The sequence below is a fragment of the Cynocephalus volans genome, chromosome 1, assembly GCF_027409185.1.
Source record: "Cynocephalus volans isolate mCynVol1 chromosome 1, mCynVol1.pri, whole genome shotgun sequence".
NCBI classification, from domain to species: Eukaryota; Metazoa; Chordata; class Mammalia; order Dermoptera; family Cynocephalidae; genus Cynocephalus; species Cynocephalus volans.
The window spans coordinates 19,470,628-19,489,500 of NC_084460.1; the positions used below are offsets into that span (position 1 = coordinate 19,470,628).

Below are 18,873 nucleotides of genomic sequence, written 5' to 3' on the forward strand. Positions count from 1 at the left end.
GAGGAACAGTTTAAAAAAATAACCAAGTGAACAGTGTTTCTGCATCTCCTGGAAAAACATGGTTGGAGGCATTACTTTTCTGTTGCCTGATGCTGCTTGTATAAGATCCATGAAATAAATTCTTCAGTAATTTAATACTAGAAAAATGTTCATCTGTCTTGGAAGAGCAAGCAAGTTTTCTTTAATCAGATAAGGAGAATTATCCAATCCATACTTCCTTTTCTTAGAAACTAAGAGCAAAATTCAGCATTCAAGGACAGAAATTACATTAAATGGTTGGTGCTGTCCAGTAGAAATATAATGCGAGCTACATATGCTACTTTTTCCACATATGTAACTTAAAGCTTTTAGTTGTCATCTTAAAAAGCAAAAAGAAATGAGTGAAATTAATTTTAATAATATTTTTTACTTAACCTGATAAGTCAAAAATTTTGTCATTTCAACATGTAATTAAAATAAAATCAATAGATATACAGGAGCTGTTTTACATTTTTTTAAAAATAAAGTCTTAGAAATCTGCTGTGTATTTTATAGTTACAGCATATCTCAACATTTCAAGGGCTCAGTAGCCATATGTGGCTGATGACTCCGTATTGGACCGCAGATCTCGATAAGTGTCGATAGCTCAGTGTGTGTATGTGTATGTGTTGTTTTTCTACTTCCACAGGATTTTTTTTTTTTGCAACCAGTAAGGGTATCGCAACCCTCAGTACAGTGTGGTCTGCACCACGCTCAGCCAGTGAGCGCACCGGCCATCCCTATATAGGATCCGAACTCACGGCCTTGGCGCTACCAGCACCACACTCTCCTGAGTGAGCCACGGGGCCAGCCCTTCCATAGGATTTTTACACATATATCTTCTGTAATGTTACCTTGATATTCTATTGGAAGTTTGAAGGATATGACTTAGTAAATAAACAAGTTAATAAATGGATGAGCATGTATATATCACTAATGTAGAAATTTAGGAGAAGTTTTGGGCCAAGCTTTGCCTGAATTTGCTGTGTAACTATGGGTAAATGTTAATGCCTTTACCTTTCAGCTTCCTCCTTGAAAAAGTGCCATATTTCAGCTAGATGGCTTCTAAGACTGCTTCAGCTACAAGAAACAGTGATTTTGTTGCTTTTCAAAACCCAGTGCCTGGTGCTTGGTGCTTTCAGGTTAAGCATATGTTAAATCATATGTCACAGTACGGATATAAAAAATGCACTGTAGCTCTCTCTATAACCTAACATGAAAATAAGATTATTCTATAAGAAAGTGAAAGGAAGGATATAACACAGCCTGTCTTATTCTTGGCTCGCTAATAGGTAGCTTACATGCTCACATAGTTTCATGGTGATTTATAACATTTTCAGTTAGAGAATAAAACATTATTTCTCAGTGACAATTATGATAAGCTCTCAAGAGACTCTTTAATGAGAAAGCTGATGATGATGTCCCCAAAAAGGTTTTAAATAAGTGCACAGTTAACTCCACATACTATTTCCTAGAGCTGTGAAAATCAATGAATTATACTTTACTGTATTTTTGTCACTTGTTAACCAATGTATAAAAAATAAAGATAACTGATTGAAGTAATTTGTATACTGTAGTTATAGAAAATTAAGTGGTGTCATGATTTTAAATGACTTAAAAGACTTTTATCACCTCTACAACAATTTATTAAAATAATATATATATGCTGAAAATAAAACTACAGGATACTATTGCTTTTGAAAATTATAAATCTTCTAAACTATGCTTTTTAATACCACAAATAACATTTTATTTTTAAAATAGTATGAGTTGATGTTTATAAAGATTTTAGAACACTGCCCTAACACAATGCTCTGTTAGTGCTCACTAAATAACTAAAATTAAAAATATTTTTGACGTTTAGCTAAATAAACCCTAATGAAGAAAAGAATTGTTTGTACCCTAAAAGGAAAACAAAACTTAAAGTAACTGCATTTAATTTCCACTTCCTTGATTATTAAACTCTGAAGAAAAGATTTTTATAGAAAAATTAATACTGTAGATGAGAGAGCTTCATGTTACAAAACATTGTTCATTGTCAATAAGTTCACACTATCAACCTGCAAAAGATGGTCAAAGAAATTCCAGGAATGTAACTTAAAAGAGTAATCTCATAACACTTGGAAACGTTGATGAATGAACTTATTCTGGCATTATTATTTCATGAATTCGTTAATAGTGTAGATATACTCAAAGAGGCAGTTATGAGATTCTAAGTCCTTTGTAGGATTATGCGGACCACTTCCAGGAAGACATCACAAGTCTACAGAGATGCAGATTCCAGACCTACTAAGTCATAGGACACAGCTGGGACTGTGGTGGAGTAGTGGGGGACACTATGCTGTGAGTCCACTGAAACTATACCCTAATATGTTGCATGTGCTTCTGGCTGGGTCCTAGGGCCTCACTGAGCTTTGGGTCCTCCTGGTCCAATGCAGGTGATGCCTACACCTACTTCACAGTGCTGCTGTGGGAAATCCATAGAATACTGTATGGAAGTGCTTAAAGTACATGTACTGGGTTGAATAGTGTCCCCAAACATCATGTCCTTTCCAGAACCTCAGCCTGTGACCTCATTTGTAAGCAGGGTTGTTGGATGTATAATAGTTAAGATGAAGTCATAGTGGATTAGGGTGGGCCCTAATCTAATGACTGGCATCCTCATAAGAGGAGAGAAATTTGGACACAGACACACGTATTCAAGGAGAATGCCATGTGATAACGGAGGCAGAGATGGGAGTGATGCTTCTACAAGCCAAGGAATGCCAAAGACTGCTGGCAACCACCAGGTGCTGGAAGAGACTAGAAAAGATTCTTCCTGTAGACCTTTTAGAGAGAGCATGCCCCTGCCAACACCCTGATGTGGACTCCTACAGAACTGTGAGTGAATAAATCTCAACCTATTTAAGGTACCCAGTTTGTGGTACTTTGTACAGCATTAGAAAATGAATAGAGCACTTTGGCACTTCATTGACACCCAGTACAGTGTCTATTCCAGAATTGGGAATGGCTCTCACTAGGAGGCAAAAGAGGAAGCCAATGTGGTCATCCAGACCCTGTGTCCATAAACTTCAGAGACTAGCTGGGACCATGGGTTGAGGGGGGGGGGGGACAATATGAGGGGAGTCCACTGAAACTAAGGGAGGACTCAAAGCTCACTGAGGCCCTGGAACCAGCCAGAAGCACATGCAACACATGGAAAGCAGCCCACATGGGTGGTTCTGCAAGCAGGTGACATTCCAAAATTTACATGGAAATCTGCAAGCAGAAAGCTGGGATTCTAACATTCAGCAACGGGCCTTTGTTGGGGTTTAGAAGCAGGGCCTGTAATTTTCATGCAAGAGAGTCTCAGTTGAGGAAGGGCCCATGAGCTGGGAGAATAACTGCCCCATGTCATCATGGTGAGACTCAAGCAGAGAGTACAGGTTTTCACATGGGGTTCTGGGAGATGAGGCTGGGAAGGCCTGCAGAGATTAGACCAAAGAAGGCGAAGAAGGCCTTTATGCTACGCTTCAGTTTCTGGGATGCCTCTGAAGGATTCTAGACCAGTGCCCATCAGTGAGAAGTCTATGGACCAGCAGCATCAGCAAACCCTGGGAGCTTGTTAGAAATGCAGACGCTCAGGCCCTACTCCAGACCCCTGAATCAGAAACTCTGTGGTCGGCGCCCAGGAATCTGTGTTTTAGCAAGCTCTCCAAGTAATTCTTATGCAAGCTAAAATTTGAGATGCACTGATCTAGTCTAGACAATGAAGTGTCATGAACAGATATGGCATGGGCTGGCATTAGCTTCATTCTCCACAAGGAGACCTGGGAATTACAATCATACAAGCAGGTTTCCTCTCTCTTCCAGGTTTCTGATCTTATATCCTACGCTTGCTTTAAAATAAATCAAAATAAAAGAAATCTCCTTCTCTCCATCTCTACCACTATCATCACTCAACTGGACTCATGAAAAAATTTCCCAACTGGTCTCCCTGCCTCCACTCTGACTCCCTCAATCCTCACCTTGAGCCATATCAATTCCACTTAAATTTCTTCTTCAGTGGATTCCTATTGCACTTACAATAAGTTCTGAACTTTGTCATTTGCTCCAGCTCTAAAGAACTTAGTGATGTGATTCTCCGTCCTATTTCTCTGACCTGATCTTGCTTCACTCTGTCCATGGTTTGCCATGTCTCATCCACTTTGACAACTTTACTGTTCCTGGAACAGTAATTTGGTTTCCTGTCTCAGAGCCTTTGCACTTGCTGTTCTCTCAGCCTGGAATAAGTCTCCCTGGTTTTTGTTGCATAGCTGATTAAGCTTTATTCTTCTTGTATCACCTCATTCCAGATCATCATGTCCAAAGGGCTCTCCCATCCGTCACTGATCTCTATCACATCACAATCTGAAATTACATTGTGTATTTGTTTGTTGTTATCGCTCAGTTTCACCACCTTACCACATTAGCTGTTTGAGGGTGATAATTGTGTTCATTGCTGCGTCCCCAGGACACAGTAGGCACCCAATAAATTAGCTGAATGAATGTGAGAGATGCTTTTCACTATCAAGGTCTGCGTAATGGGGCTGTAGGGACCCCAGGCCCAAACATAGGGGTCACCTGTGCAGGACTTTATGGGATTCAGATAGGGCAATGAAGGATAGAGTTGAGACTTCTCTTTTCTATATGACAAGTTGCCTCTTCAACCAGCTTTTAGGTTCACAAGGCAACATTCTGTACTGACCAGGTTGGCATCTGTAATATGGGAAGTTAGCAAATTGGAATTGGGGCCACGGGCGAGAACTCAAGGGAAGACTTCCTGCATATCTATACTCAGATAGAAATTCAGTCTTCAAACAAAACTGAGCTGAGGTGACTCAGGAGCTGTAGGGAGTGGAGAGGTTTGGGTGGCTTTCCTTCTTGTAGTGGTTTAGGGCCAAAAATATGCTATAACACATTAGAAATCTGTGTCAATGACTCTCTTCCTTTATGCTATAAAATAAACAAACAAAAAGTACTCATTCAACTTACTTTTTCTTACTGTCCTTTTTGGCGGTCTTTTCCAAAGCTGCCCTCCTTCTTAAGTAGTCATTCTGAATTTCATTATATTTTGTAGTGTGTTCTTTGATAAGGTCAGTGGTTTTCTTGTGGTGTCTCTTAACCAGGTCTTTCATCTCTTTGTAGTGCTTCTTTTGAAGTTTCACAAACGATTTCTGTTGCTTTAGCTCTTCAATCGTCTGCGCTTCTATCTCTGCAACAAATGAGTTTAAGAGCTAAGGGACGTGGAAGGACCGAGAGTCCAGATGTAAAGAGGAACTGCAACCTGCTTATTGAGCAACCTGTGTCTGATCTTGGCCAACGGGAGCTTAAAAGCATAGCTTTGATGTAAAATCTAAGTTTGCAGCTATTTTACCAAACTTCTCAAAGACTGATTTTTTCTTTCTTTTTTTTTTTTTTGTTTGTTTGTTTTGAAGTTTGGCTTCCCTAGAAGCAGAGCTGAGATGGGAATTCAGGTGCATGTGATTTACTGAAGGGCTCTAGGAGTAGGGGAATGAGGGAAGCAAACGAGGCCTCGGAAGGAGCTGAGCAAGCATGTGGTCTCAGCTGGAGCCTGGCTTCCGCCTGATCCCACTGGGAGCTCAGCAATGTTAACTGTACCGTAGTGTTGGCCTCAGCTTGAGGCAAGAAGGTCAGCTTTTTGCATATTTGGGACAGTCAGCGCGGGGAGGCATAACCTTCTGGAAGGGGGCTTCCTTTTGGCTGTAGGCAATTTTGCAGAGAAGGGAAGGCTCCAAGCTGTTAGCAGCCAACCCTAACCACAGCTGGGAGATGGGTGTACCAGAGTATAGGCAATCCAGGGAGGGCACCAATGGCATCCGCTTTAAGGAATATAACATTTCTACTACTTTATAGAGTTGTTGCAAGGATACTTCAGAAAGTTCATGGCAAAATAGAATTAAAAGATAATACGAATTTTTCTGTCAACTTTCGAAGTACCCTCGTGTGATGATGAAATGAAAGAATTCAGGGCAAGTATCCACAGTTTCTGACATTGTGCCTATAGAGGCTTAGCAAATGATTGCGTGGGTTCTATAATTCCATCTCCAAGGGGCACGATTCACAGTATAGACATCATGGGTTTGTGCATTTATCACAACAGTATATAACAGAAAAGTGTCTTGAGGGAAGATCTCTTGATCTAATTTGCACAAAGGCACCAGAAGGGTTAGTGGCAGCCCACATTACTACATGGTATTTTATCCAATGCTGAAAAAATTTTTAATGTGACAGAGCTTTGACCTTAAAACATTCTGTATTTTACTGACATATTTTATCAATTCTAGAATAAACATTTTAAAGTTCTTTCACATTTCTGAAATCAAGATGAGTCTCCCAGTCAATGGGGTGTCACTGCTGGTCAGTACTTTTAATTCTTAGCAGCACATGAACAGTGGAGTGCCTTACAATTGACAGGGTCTTAACTTCAGTGAATTGTCATTTATTTGAACCTAGATTAAGTCATAGTTAATATGTCTCCATCCTTTGATTTGAATATTATGCTTCTGGGAATGAAAAATTGTGACCATAAATATTTAGAACTGTCAAATGATTCAGGAATGATATATGCCATGAATAACAATAAACCTGAATAGGAAATGAAACTTGTACTAGATAAACATTGAAATCAGCATAATAATTTATGTTCCTAAATGCTAAGGTCTTTAAGCAATTGAGATATGCTTCTTTTTCTTATAATATGTCTGTTCTCCTGACATTCAATTCCTTTAGAGAAAGAAGCCAGGGAGAGAACAGTGTGCATTTATTTAATGGTTTCCCTCAGGCTCAAATTGACTCATTATGGCTGCATAATAAGTTTTTATATTAAGAATTTATAACCCTAGGGAATTGCTGCATTTTTGGTGACAGATTCAATCCTACTTTTTAAAACATGGTTTGCAACACATTGGCTATTGGCAGTTTATAAATAGAGTTCTAGATGTCCCAACCTATGATTAAAAAAAAAAATTCACATAAAGTACTATTTTTAAAAAGTTTGCAGATGAAAGGCTATTCCTGAGAATACACCCTTAACTATAAAGGTAATGTCCATTTATATAAAGACATGAATATCACTCATAAATAAGCCACACGGAGATAGTCATGGCCAATATATTGGTACAGACCATCGCCATTTGTCTATACATTTACACACTTTTAGACATCATAATCATGTTCTGAGAATCATGTTCTGTCTCCTGGTTTATGCATTAATGTTGTATTGTTTCCCATGGAACTAAATCTTTTAAAACATGTTTTGTTTTCTTTTAATATATTCCTCAAGTAATTTTTCTATGCATATCATATGTATTTTTTTGTAAAATATAAGTGCATGCATAAAAGCACGTAAATCATAATTGTACAGCCCTGCAAACTTTTACAAAGTTAACATGCTTCAATAACCACCACCCAGGTCAAAGTCAGAATACTGCCAGCACCCCACAAGCCTTCCTTTTGGCTTGTGTCCCCCACTAATTATCATCCAAATCCTGGTTTCTAATAGCATGAAGTAGTTTTGCCTGTCTTTGAACTTTGTGTAGATGTAATCATACAGAATCTGCTCTTTTGTTTCTGGCTTCTTTTCCTCAATATTATGCTTGTGAGTTTTATCCATGTTGTTGTGTGTGATTGTAGTTTATCTATTCCTACAGCTGTATCTTATTCTATTCTGTGAATATTCCTACTTATTTATTTATCTATCCTACTATTGATAGATATCTGGGTTATTTACAGATTTTGGCTCTTCCCAATGGTGCTACTTTTGGTAAACATGTATGTACATTTCTGCTGTGTAATGAATCAAGTATTATAAACATTTTTGAGATTCCACAACATACTGCTAAGTGTATTAAAGAAAGATTTACCAATTTTAGTCCCACTAGTTTATTAACTAACCAAATATAAAATATTTCCAAAATATTTCCAAACTCTTAAACACTATGCATTTTATGATTACAAATGGATGATATTCTGCGTATGTAAAGTACAGTTTACTGTCAACACTTTAGGAAGATGTGCATTTCTGTTCTCTGGGTCGCCTTTCCAGTATGAAACTGTGATTCGGAAATAGCTATCTTGTGAAACTGCTATTTTTATGCCTGTGGGATCCTATCTACCACATATGGTTGGTTCTGTCTCTCTGGTCATATCATGTAATGTGGCCTACACTAGGACTATATGTCTATAGATTTTTAAAAATAAAAATTAATAATGTTATTTTTCAAACATGAATGGAAATCTCCTCTTCTCTAAATACTTATACTGTGTAATATTCAGCTGCCTAATTCCATGAGGGAAAGGTGGTATTTACCTGTTAAGACACTCTGAATAAGATCTTCTGTTTTGGCAGGTGCCTTTACTGAACCTGCAATAAAAAAGATAAAATAAAATAGCCTTGTTTAGCTTTAAAATTTTATTTTTCTTGTTTACAAAAAAAAAAAAAAAAAGTTTGGCCCACGAGTCTAAGTCTTTTTATAGAGAAATTACAAACTGCAGGAGAAAATTATTTGCGAAACAATTATTCTTAGAAAAGTCTTTATTTTGTAACTTTGAGACAAACCCAATTAAATGTGAAATTATAAGCTCCGTTTATAGAGAAAGGACATCCTTCCACTTGGAATCAAAACAGCAAATTCAGTTTAGGCAATGCTACTGCCACCTGTTGGCAAAATCAGGAATGATTTTTAATTTTTAAGATTAAATGCTGACCACTAGGTAGCGATAATGGTTGCAGGCAAGATCCATAGGTGGATGCCAAAATCGGTGGGCAAAAGTCAAGGAGAAACAGGCTATTTGCATAGTATTAAAGTATCTCCCCCAAGATATCTGAGAGGGGAAAATCCTAATTTTCAGTGGAGAAACCACCTTAACCAAGTGATATGACATCACCAGTGATGAACCCTATCAACATCATATCCCCCAATGGGACTCACTGAGAAGGGCACAGCACAGGGTCCCTTCTGTGGTGTCTTGCCAAAAATGCAGAACCTCAATCTAATCATGAGAAAACAGGTGGCCAACCCAAACTGAGGGACATTCGACAAATAAGTGACCAAAATTTCTCAAAAATATCAAGGTTATGAAAGACAGGGAAGACTGAGGGACTGTCATAGATTAAAGGAGAGTGCTATGGATTGAATGTCCCCCCAAAGCTCATTGAAACTCAGTCCTCACTGTGACAGTGTTAAGAGGATGGGAAATCCTATTATGGTAATTGAAGGTGATTAGATTTTCAGGACTATGCCCTGGTGAACGGATCGATCCCTTTGTGGAGTGATGGATGTGGTTCTGACGCTTTCAAAGGAGCTCAAGTGAAGAGTTAGCTCTCTCTGGCTCCTTCCATGCTTGCCTTGTGATACCCTGTCTCTCTGTGGAGAGTCACCACCCACCAACAAGGCCCTCACCAGATGTTTTCCCTGGACTTTGGACTTCCCAGCCTCTGAAACTGTAAGTAATAAATATTGTTTCTTTACAAATTACCCATTTTCAGGTATTCTGTTATGAGCAACAGAAATGGACTAATACAGAGACTAAGAAGACATGCCAATCCATACAATGTGGGATCCTGAGTTGGAATCTGGAGCAATGAAAGGACATTAGTGGAAAGCAGGTAGAGTTCAAACAAGGTCTGTGGTTCAGTTCAGATTATTGTGCCAATGTTACTTTCCTGGGTTTTAATAACTGCACCATGATCCTGTCAGATGTTAACTTCAGGAGAAGAGAAAACCATTTTTGCATGTGTTCTGTGTCGTTATTGAAGTGTTTTCTGTAAGTTAAATTATTCCAAAATATCAAGTTAAAAAAAAATCAAATGCTAAAATGCTAAATTCTCTTTTATTCTCACGAACACAAACTACATTTGCTCACATATTTAAATGACTCATTTGTATCTCAGAAGCACTCAGAATGTTTCTATTTGATACATAAAAATATTTATTCGAAAATATTACTTCTTGTTTATAATTGTCATCTTCTTACTACTATTGATTTCAGCAACCTTCTTAAAAGCAGAGTCCCTAGTTCATGCACACGTAATACAAATTAAATATGATTTGTTCTCTTTAAAATCTCTCTCTCTCTCCTAATAAATGGTCTGGATCTTATCGCTATCAAGGAAGAGAGGAGACATGAAGCCAGACCTTCATGGAAGGAAATTCTTTTTCCTTTTATTTACTTTATTAACTAGTTCCACAAATAAGTTATCAAGTACATGCTATTCCTCAGCACTGTGCAATGTGCAAAGGAAACATCAAACTGAATCCTATCCTAGGAAGCCTGCCTTCTACTGGGGAAATAGGACACACACACAGGAGATAATACATAAAGCAGCATAAGATTAAATGTCAAAGTTAGCTTCATAGAAATCAAAGGATTTTTCTGAGAAATGAGAGATTAGTGTAGCTTTGGCTAGAGCCTAGAAGCTAAAAACAAGACTTTTAGTATCAGAGGGAACTGTGTTAGCCCTGACTTCACTCTTCACTGGCTATGTGGCCTTTGAAAAGTACTTTATCACTTCAAAAAATTGCAGTTTATTTGTCTGCACAATGGGGACAATAAAAGACTCTACCCTCATAGGTCTGGTATAAGGTGGGAATGCTTAGTTGAAGTGCTTAGTAGAGGGCTCAGCACATGGTAGACGCTCAAGGTTATTGAAAAATAAATTGGAGAAAGAGGGAAAGAAGCTCTTGGTAGAGAGGCAGAGACTCAATGGAGCAGGAATAAGAACGTGCTTCTAAAGCATAATTGTTTATTAGTTGCTGGAAAAACTCTTCACAAACCCTGCCAGTAGATGGATCCTAATCCATCACTCAGTAAAGACACAGAAAACCTGAGTGACTTTTTATTGTGCCTTCGTAAGTTGTCAGCAGAGCCAGATAAGCACTTACAAGTCTCTTTTAGCATCCATCCATCCATCCGTCCATCCATCCATCCATTCATTCATTCACTTTTGCACATTAATGGAGCACCTTCTAAGTCCACGCATCTTTCCTCACTTAAAAACTTAGCTAACAGTCAGGCCACCTCCTCCAGCAGCATGAATAAACTGAAGGCTCCTCCTCATGTTGTACCACTCTCTCTTCAGGTTGTTTACCTGGAGCTGGTTGGCTGTGGAGAGCCTGGGAGGGTGGTTTGGGTGTCAGGGATGTAGTATGATTCACCCCATTTTCTGCTGGAGTCGTCCTGACTTCACTCAGAGCCTCTGACGGTGTTTCCCCAGGATCAGCCTAAAATCATAAATATCCTTTCATTTTCCACATTCTTATTGTTCTTTTATCACCTTCCTAAACCAACAAGGCCATACTTTATAGTATTTTCACAACTCCTTTGGAGTCTGACATGTCAAATTCGAAACTGTCGGGAAAGCAGGGTAAAAACAGCATAGTGTGGAACCATGATTGTGGTAGGGTAATCGTATGAAAGGCCCCAATTTTTACCCCCACCTATGTCTGTGCCCTTTGGAAGTGCCCTCCCACACTGACTCTAGATCTGACCATGTGATTTGCTTCGGTCAAAGGAGAGAGTAGCAAACTTGATGCAAGCAGAGGTTGTAAGCAATTAAATTTGGGGGCCATTTGTTTTACAGCAATAACTAATTGATGTAGTGAAGAAGAGTACAGATTTTGGAGCCAGACTTGCCTGGGTTTAAATTCTGGCCCTGCCACTTACTACCAATGTGTTGTTGGGCGAGTCACTTAATTCTCTCTGCTCAGTTTCCGCATTTCTACAGATGGGGCTATGTATGTCCTGGGAATCATAGTACTATCTATCATTAAGGTTGTTTAGAGGATCAAATTGTTAATATTTTTAAAGTGCTTAGAATAGTTCCTGGCACAGAATAAATAGTTGGGTGTTAAAATATAATAAAATAAATAGAAATTTAAGCTCGTGCAACATTACCAATGAATAATAATAATAATAAATGCATTCAAACTTGTAAAATCTCCACTGCACCCCCTCTAGCAGCTAGTCCACTGTACCCTATAACAGAGCAAATGTTTAATAAATGTTTGTTGAATAAATGCGGATCCTTATAAAATAACTGTCTCAGTAATTACATACTATTTCCTTGATGCTTTTTAATGCCCTAAATGCTCTGCAACTCTTTACTGGAATTACATTCCGAGTCCGTGGCAGGTTTTACTGCCAACGAGGTTATCCCAATGTTCTACTTCATAGTACATAAAATAAAATATATTAGGAAATGTACTTTTCCAGAAGTCATTTGCAGCCCAACAGGGTGACATTTTGGCATGTAGTTACAAATAGAAGACTGTCATATGATAAAATTTTTATAAAAAGTTAGATGAGAGTGAAAATGATGACACTGATAGTCACGAGTGGCTTTTAATCTGTCCCCCAAAGCATCTGCAAAACAAGAGTTCCAAAACTGCTTTAACTGATGGCAGAATTTATTGTAATTCAACAAGTAGGCCCTGCTTCTTTGTCAAGGCCTGTTCAGTGCTGGTGGCACTGAAGCAGAAGGATAAGCCTCGGTACAGTGACTGGACATCAGCCTAAGCAAGTAACCTGGGCAGACTATGTAGCTCACTATGGTAGAATCCTGTCTCTTGAAAAATGGCTACTTCCCATGGGTCAGTTCTGGTGTGGCTGCATTATTTACTTACATCCATCAGGAAATTCTCCCTAGAATCAAGACACTGCAAATTCGAGGCTCGTGGCTGAAATGGAGTGCACAGACATGCTTTCTTTGGCTCACCCAATGTTGCCAAATTTTCAAATTAAGGAGATTTTATATTGAAGAAAATGGATTGGTTGCTTTTCTTGAAAAATCAGATTTTGCAACACTGGGTCTCTGTATACCCACACTGGGTAGTCCTCCCGCTTGAACACCATGGGGACAAATCTTCCTAGCCTCCCAGCTGAAGGAGGTGCCCACAGTGACCAGACTCAGCTGCTCTGAAAACAAGGAAAGAAGGTGTCCCTGTTCACGGGCATCTGACCTTCCCCCTTTATATCTGGGCAAGTTTCTGGAACCATGTGGGGAATAAACCAGATTCTTCCTAATGTGAGAACTGGCTAAAATTAGCCCTCTGGAGAAGGCTAGAGAAAAGGAAAATTTTGATGGCAGAAAGAATGAAGGTGCTAGAAAGGCAGCTTCCAGGAAAGTAATTATGCGTGGCTTCTTTTGGTAGCTGGAATCAGTGTGTTGGGGGTATCAGGCTTGAAGTGCATTCGAAATCGATCCAGCAAGCTCACTTCAGCTGTTTGTCAGGTTCACAGATATTCTGTGTACCCACCTGCCCTCAGGAAATCAAATTCAACTATGACTTGGAGTCAAGCTGAAGGCAAAAATAAATCTCTGTTTATTGAGGACAAGTGAGACAAAGCCCCTACCTTCCAGAAACTGATATAATGTATAAATTCAAAGATGGTTTTAAGAAAGCAGACAAACGTTGAGTAAACATACAGGCTTTATGCTTTATGGTTACAACTGAGGACGGAGGGGTCACCAAAGGCTGGTGCTGGACTTTGACGCAGACTTTGGAGTGATGCTTAGTCCAGGAGTCACACACCTGGAAATGCCTCCAGGCTGGGTGGCTGCATTGCACAACCACAGGGGGCGCCTTTCACACTGTACAGTAGATTAATAGGCAGGTGATGCAAATGGTGGAAATGAGGAAAGTGACTAGATTTAATGCAACGAGGCAAAGTGCGGCCTTGTCCAGAGCTGGAGAGAGAGCCCCTGCACGTGGGTTAGTTGCTGCTCAGTTTTAGCCTCTTGCTGCCCAGATTTCGAGAAAAGCTGGAAAGCTGAATTTTTGTGTGAACTCTCCCAACTTCAAATGACCAAGAAGCTGCACAAAGCACATCTTTAGCATTTGGTCCAGATGCTACCCATCCATACCCTCTGCAGAGTTTGCCTGGAATTCTGAGATCGTGACAGGGTGAGCAATGTGTCCTTAGCAATGCTGAAGGGACACAGGTGCTCTGGCAGCACAGTGGACCAAGGGCCAACTAGTCTGCAGCCCACCACTCCCCACCTCCTCGCCCCAGTGGCCAAAGAAAGGTGGAGAGAAAAGGGAAGGTAAGGAGGACGTTAAACACCAGGTTACAGCCACAACTGACCGAGCTACCACCGGTAGCCTCCTGGGCTCCTCTGCTGGAATGAGCGGGGTGCCTTGGGCCTCGACCACACCCTCCCCTTCCACCCTCTCCCTCTCCCCTTTCTTCTCTCCTCTTCCTCATCAACTGCTCTGCAACAGCATGTTAGAATGTAAAAAATAATAAATAAATAAATAAATAAATGTTGGGCTAAGGAATTTGGGGATCCTTGTACAGTCTAACACTATCAAGGACCTTTTATGATTTTCTGGAGGCAAATGTTATATATTAATTTAATGAGAATCCATAATGGCAGCTATATCAGACTGATGTTTAAGGTTTTTTGCTAAGGCCTGTATTTACAAATTTTCGTTGACTACATTTACCCTGTAGAGATTGGTAACAGATGCTGGTGTAGATCACTGTGTGTTAGACACGGTTACATACATCAGCTTTATCGTAACCCGTGAGGGTAGGTACTGTAGTGGTTCACTCTGTATTCTATGATAATAGCAGCTTAAGGAATTGCAGTAGTAACTTAACTTGCTCTGAGAAAAAAGAGATGTGTAAATGTGAGCGGAATTCTCAGAGCTTTCTCTGTTGCAATGAAAAGGCATTCATGTATAAAAAGTTAAATAAGTTAAATGAAACTGTTAAAGACAAGAGCTGACAAACAAAAAAAAGTCCTATATTAGTGCAATACTGTAATTTAATTTTTTGATATCATAATCATAATTGAAAGATTGCACTATATGGATATGTGAGCCAAAATGCAGAAGTCAATTTTTTTGTCCCACTCAAAAGAATCAGCAGAAGTCAACACGTGTGATTTCATTTCTTCCCAGGCTTTTCCCAAATATTTGTTTTTATGAGTTCAAATAAAATAAATATGAAATCCTTTCACATGGTACTGGAAATTATGATATACGCAAAATAACTTTCTAATTCTTTTCTCTGCTGGTTTTCTTAATTTCATTGAGATTCTCTTGGGATCCATTAGAGAAATTTCAAGGAAAACAGGTTCAGAAGACAGTACTTCAGTTGCTTAACAATGCGGAGAAAAAAAAGGCAGAATGAACCACCGCAGAAGTAAATTCCTGCCCTCTAGTGGCCAAATTAAATAATTACAACTTTTTTCTTCATAATATGGCAAAATTGACTTTAAGAAATTAAGATATTTATAAGAATTTACACCTTCCCTAGTTTCAAAATGAACAGAAGTACCTTGAAAATAGAATATAGATGGATTAGTAAAAGGGTAACTGAAAAGTCCGTTTTTGTAAGTTTTATAGAAGGAGAAGGAACTATTTGATATGCTGGCTGAAAAAATTTTCATTGTCGGCATTGAAAACTGGGATCTGAAGATCTAGCTAGGATTTGGAGAATTTAGTTGAATAATTAACATGGTAAGTATAGGGTCTTTCAAATACCAGATGTGACTGAGCTATAAGAGGTGGTGAATCACGTTGCCCCTGCCTGAGTCATCTAAAAAGTGCAGTCCCTTCTGTGCATCTGGTTAGGAAGACAGCATCTTGATTTGAACACCAGCTGGGTAAGGAGCGAGATCATCAGTCCAGAATGTTGTGGGTGAGACTCGTAGTTTCATCATGCAGAAATCCAGTCCACTCAGGACAAATGTGGGTGGTGGGCGCGGCTTTGTTGGAGCCAGGCTTTTTCTCAAGAAAGAGCTTCTTCAAGGACGTGTACAATTTGAACATTACATTTCTATTAGCTAAAAATGTTGATCTCATTGAAGTAGAGAGTAGAACAGTGGTTACTAGAGACTATTAAGGGGAGGTGTGAGGAGGGCATGGGGAGAGGGTGGTCAGTGGATACAAAATTTTAAAGAGGTAGGTAGAATGGGATCTAGTGTTCGATAGCAATATAGGGAGACTACAGTTAAGAACAAAGTCCTGTGTATCTTTGAATAGCTAGTCAAGACGATGTTGAATTTTCCTAACACAAAGAAGTGAGAAATGTTTGAGGTGATGGATATACTAAGCTCCATGATATGATCATTGCACACAATATGATCCAACCAAATATCATATTGTACACCATAAATATATACAATTATCATGGGTCAATCAAGAAAAATAAAAAGAAAATTCTATTAGTTGAATGAAATTGGATAATATATTTGCTTCACATTTCTTAGGAACTCAGAATCATTCCTAAAAACTGTGTCCTGATGTATGCATTCTCAAGTGTTTAGAGGTAACATATAGTGATGTTTGTAACCTACTTTGAAATGCATCAAAAATAAGATGAATTGATAAGCAGATAGAGGGGTTTATATGAGATCAAGTGAATGCATCAACGTTTTAATTGTGGAATCCAGGTGACTGATATATGGGTGTTTATGGTACAATTTTTTTCAATGTTTATGTATGTTTGAAAATGTTCGTAATAAAATATGCTTGAAAATTTTCATAAGAAAATATATTTTGAAGAGCCTACCAGGGTTAGTTAGAAACAAAAGACGGTTTTAAAGAATTGGATAAAAATACTTAATTAAAGAAAAAGTCTGTTGACTTCAGTTTTTTAAGTTTCTTGATTAACACTTACCAAGTGAAATAATTTTGATGTTTTTTTGCAATTAATGCCCAGCAATAACTGATACCTCCAGCAGTAACTGAAACAGGGATCCAACTGATTCTTGACACAGCATGGCCATGTCATCATATAAAGAAATCATCAGCATTCACTTGGTATCTCTTTGTTGAAACATGAGTGACAGCTGCAAGTTATACGTAGATGTGTGAATTTTTATTAAAATTCTTCCTCCCCATTGGAAGGTCTATGAGAGCATCTGATTTTTCTCATCATTATATATATAATGCTTAGATAGTGAATGACACATAGTTGTTAAAAAACATTTATTAAATGAATGAATGAATCCACATTTAGTTTCCTGCTCATGCACTATCAATAGATATACTATTATTGGCAATGTCCTGAAACTAAAAAATCAGCTACATGTTATGCTAAAATTAAAAAAAAGTTTGAATGAATGAATAAATCGGTGAATGAAAAGTATAAAGATGCTGCTCTTTCTGTTGTCTGTTGTTAGAGAATCTGCTTTGAACTCATAATTGTAGCAGGTTATTTAGAGTGCTATTAAAGGGTGAAAGGACATGACTGCTAAATTTTATGTATGTGTTATATATATTAAGGTTCCTACCAACTTTAACTTATTAGAAATATTTTGACACAATTTCAAAGAAATCAGAAGGAATGAACTCTTTGCAGTTAGGTGGAAATCATGAATTCCTCTTTTAATAAGTAGACCGACCATCCTTTATATTTATCCTCTGGGAATGTATCCTTGAAATTGATTAGCCAAATTATTTTGCAAAGACTACGGTCAATCACTCATGGAAGAAATTCCGGACAATTTCCAGAGAAAAGATTTTCTCCTGGAGCCTTTCCCAGGTTTCTGTGATTAGTTGACATTTCAGAGTAAAAAGAACATATGGGTTTCATGTGTGGAGAGCCTCACACGTGCAAGAAATAGCTATAGGGCTCCAAACCACTGGGTTTTCAAAGTGTGTTCCCTGGACCAGCATGAGAATCAATGAAAATTGCTAGAAATGCAAATTCCTGGGGTCTGGTGGATCTCAGACCTACTGAATCAGAGACTCTGGGGACAGGGCCTATCAGTTTGTGTTTTAAGAAACCATTGAAGTGATTCTGACACATGCTAAAGTTTGAGAGCCTTGCTACTCAAAATATGGTCCATGGGCCAGCAGAATCAGCATCAACTGGAAGCTTGTTAGAAATGCAGAATTTTGTGACCTATGCCAGACCTATTGAATCTACATGTGCCCTGTTACAAGATCCTCAGGTGACCTTTATGCACATTACAATTTGAGAAGCCTTGCTCTAAAGGAGAGTGGAAATCATCATTAATTGAGAGTCATGCTTTTATAATCTCTACGGTATTGGGCCTGTCATAGATTACAATATTCAAATTTCTGAATTCATTTCTTTTATAAGCAGATGAACCCAAAGCCCCTCATTAGAATCCATTGAAATTTTAAAACTTGCTATGGAGGAGATTTGTAAAAGTGGTTTGAATTGAATCAACCATTGCCCAGTTTCAACTCAAGTGAATCCAAGACCTCATATATGATCTTCTCTTGATATCTTATTTTAAAAGATCCTAGTTCTTCAATTTATTGGTCATTGATATCAGGCAAGTCACTCTACCATTACGAGCAATCATTCCCTCTTCTAAAAATGGGCATTACTATGGTTGTCCTAGTCAGGGCCCAATTTTATCTAGAGCACCCAGTAAAAGTGCCTTGTGAACTCCAAGGCAGCATAGTACACAAATAAGGGGATGGTGTCATTATTTAAAGGTCATCACCTAAAAGGCAAAGTTTCTCTTCCTACTTTATCAGTTGCTTTAAAGTCCAGGGATTTTGATAAACTGTTACTTCCATAAGTTGATATTTTAATAATTTTTTATTTGAGGAGGAAGACTTTCAATTAAAGAGAATTTAAGAATGAGCAGTAAACCTCATCTTTGATTTTTAGATCCACAGTTTGATTAAACTGTGGATAAAGTCTCAAGCTTCTGTCTTAGGGAAATTATATAGCACCCAAGACCTTATTGAGTCAAACACTGTGACTTTATGAGAATACCAAAAATTGAAATTTTTGCTGTTGGATTCTTTTATTAACAAAATTCACATCATTAATCAGATAACGAAATCCCCTTGAAGATGCCCAGGGTACGATACATTG

General features: G+C 38.4%; 1 protein-coding gene across 1 annotated transcript in view; it reads right to left on the bottom strand.

Moving 5' to 3' along the window:
- Positions 1-18,873, bottom strand: part of PLCB1 (phospholipase C beta 1) — a 682,047-nt gene that overhangs the window by 101,524 nt on the left and 561,650 nt on the right. The window contains exons 24-26 of the mRNA XM_063090151.1: positions 11,150-11,282; positions 8,369-8,422; positions 5,032-5,251 (exon numbers count right to left, since the gene is read on the bottom strand). Of these exons, the coding sequence (XP_062946221.1) occupies positions 5,032-5,251; positions 8,369-8,422; positions 11,150-11,282 (407 nt within the window). The remainder of the gene's footprint in view (positions 1-5,031; positions 5,252-8,368; positions 8,423-11,149; positions 11,283-18,873) is intronic.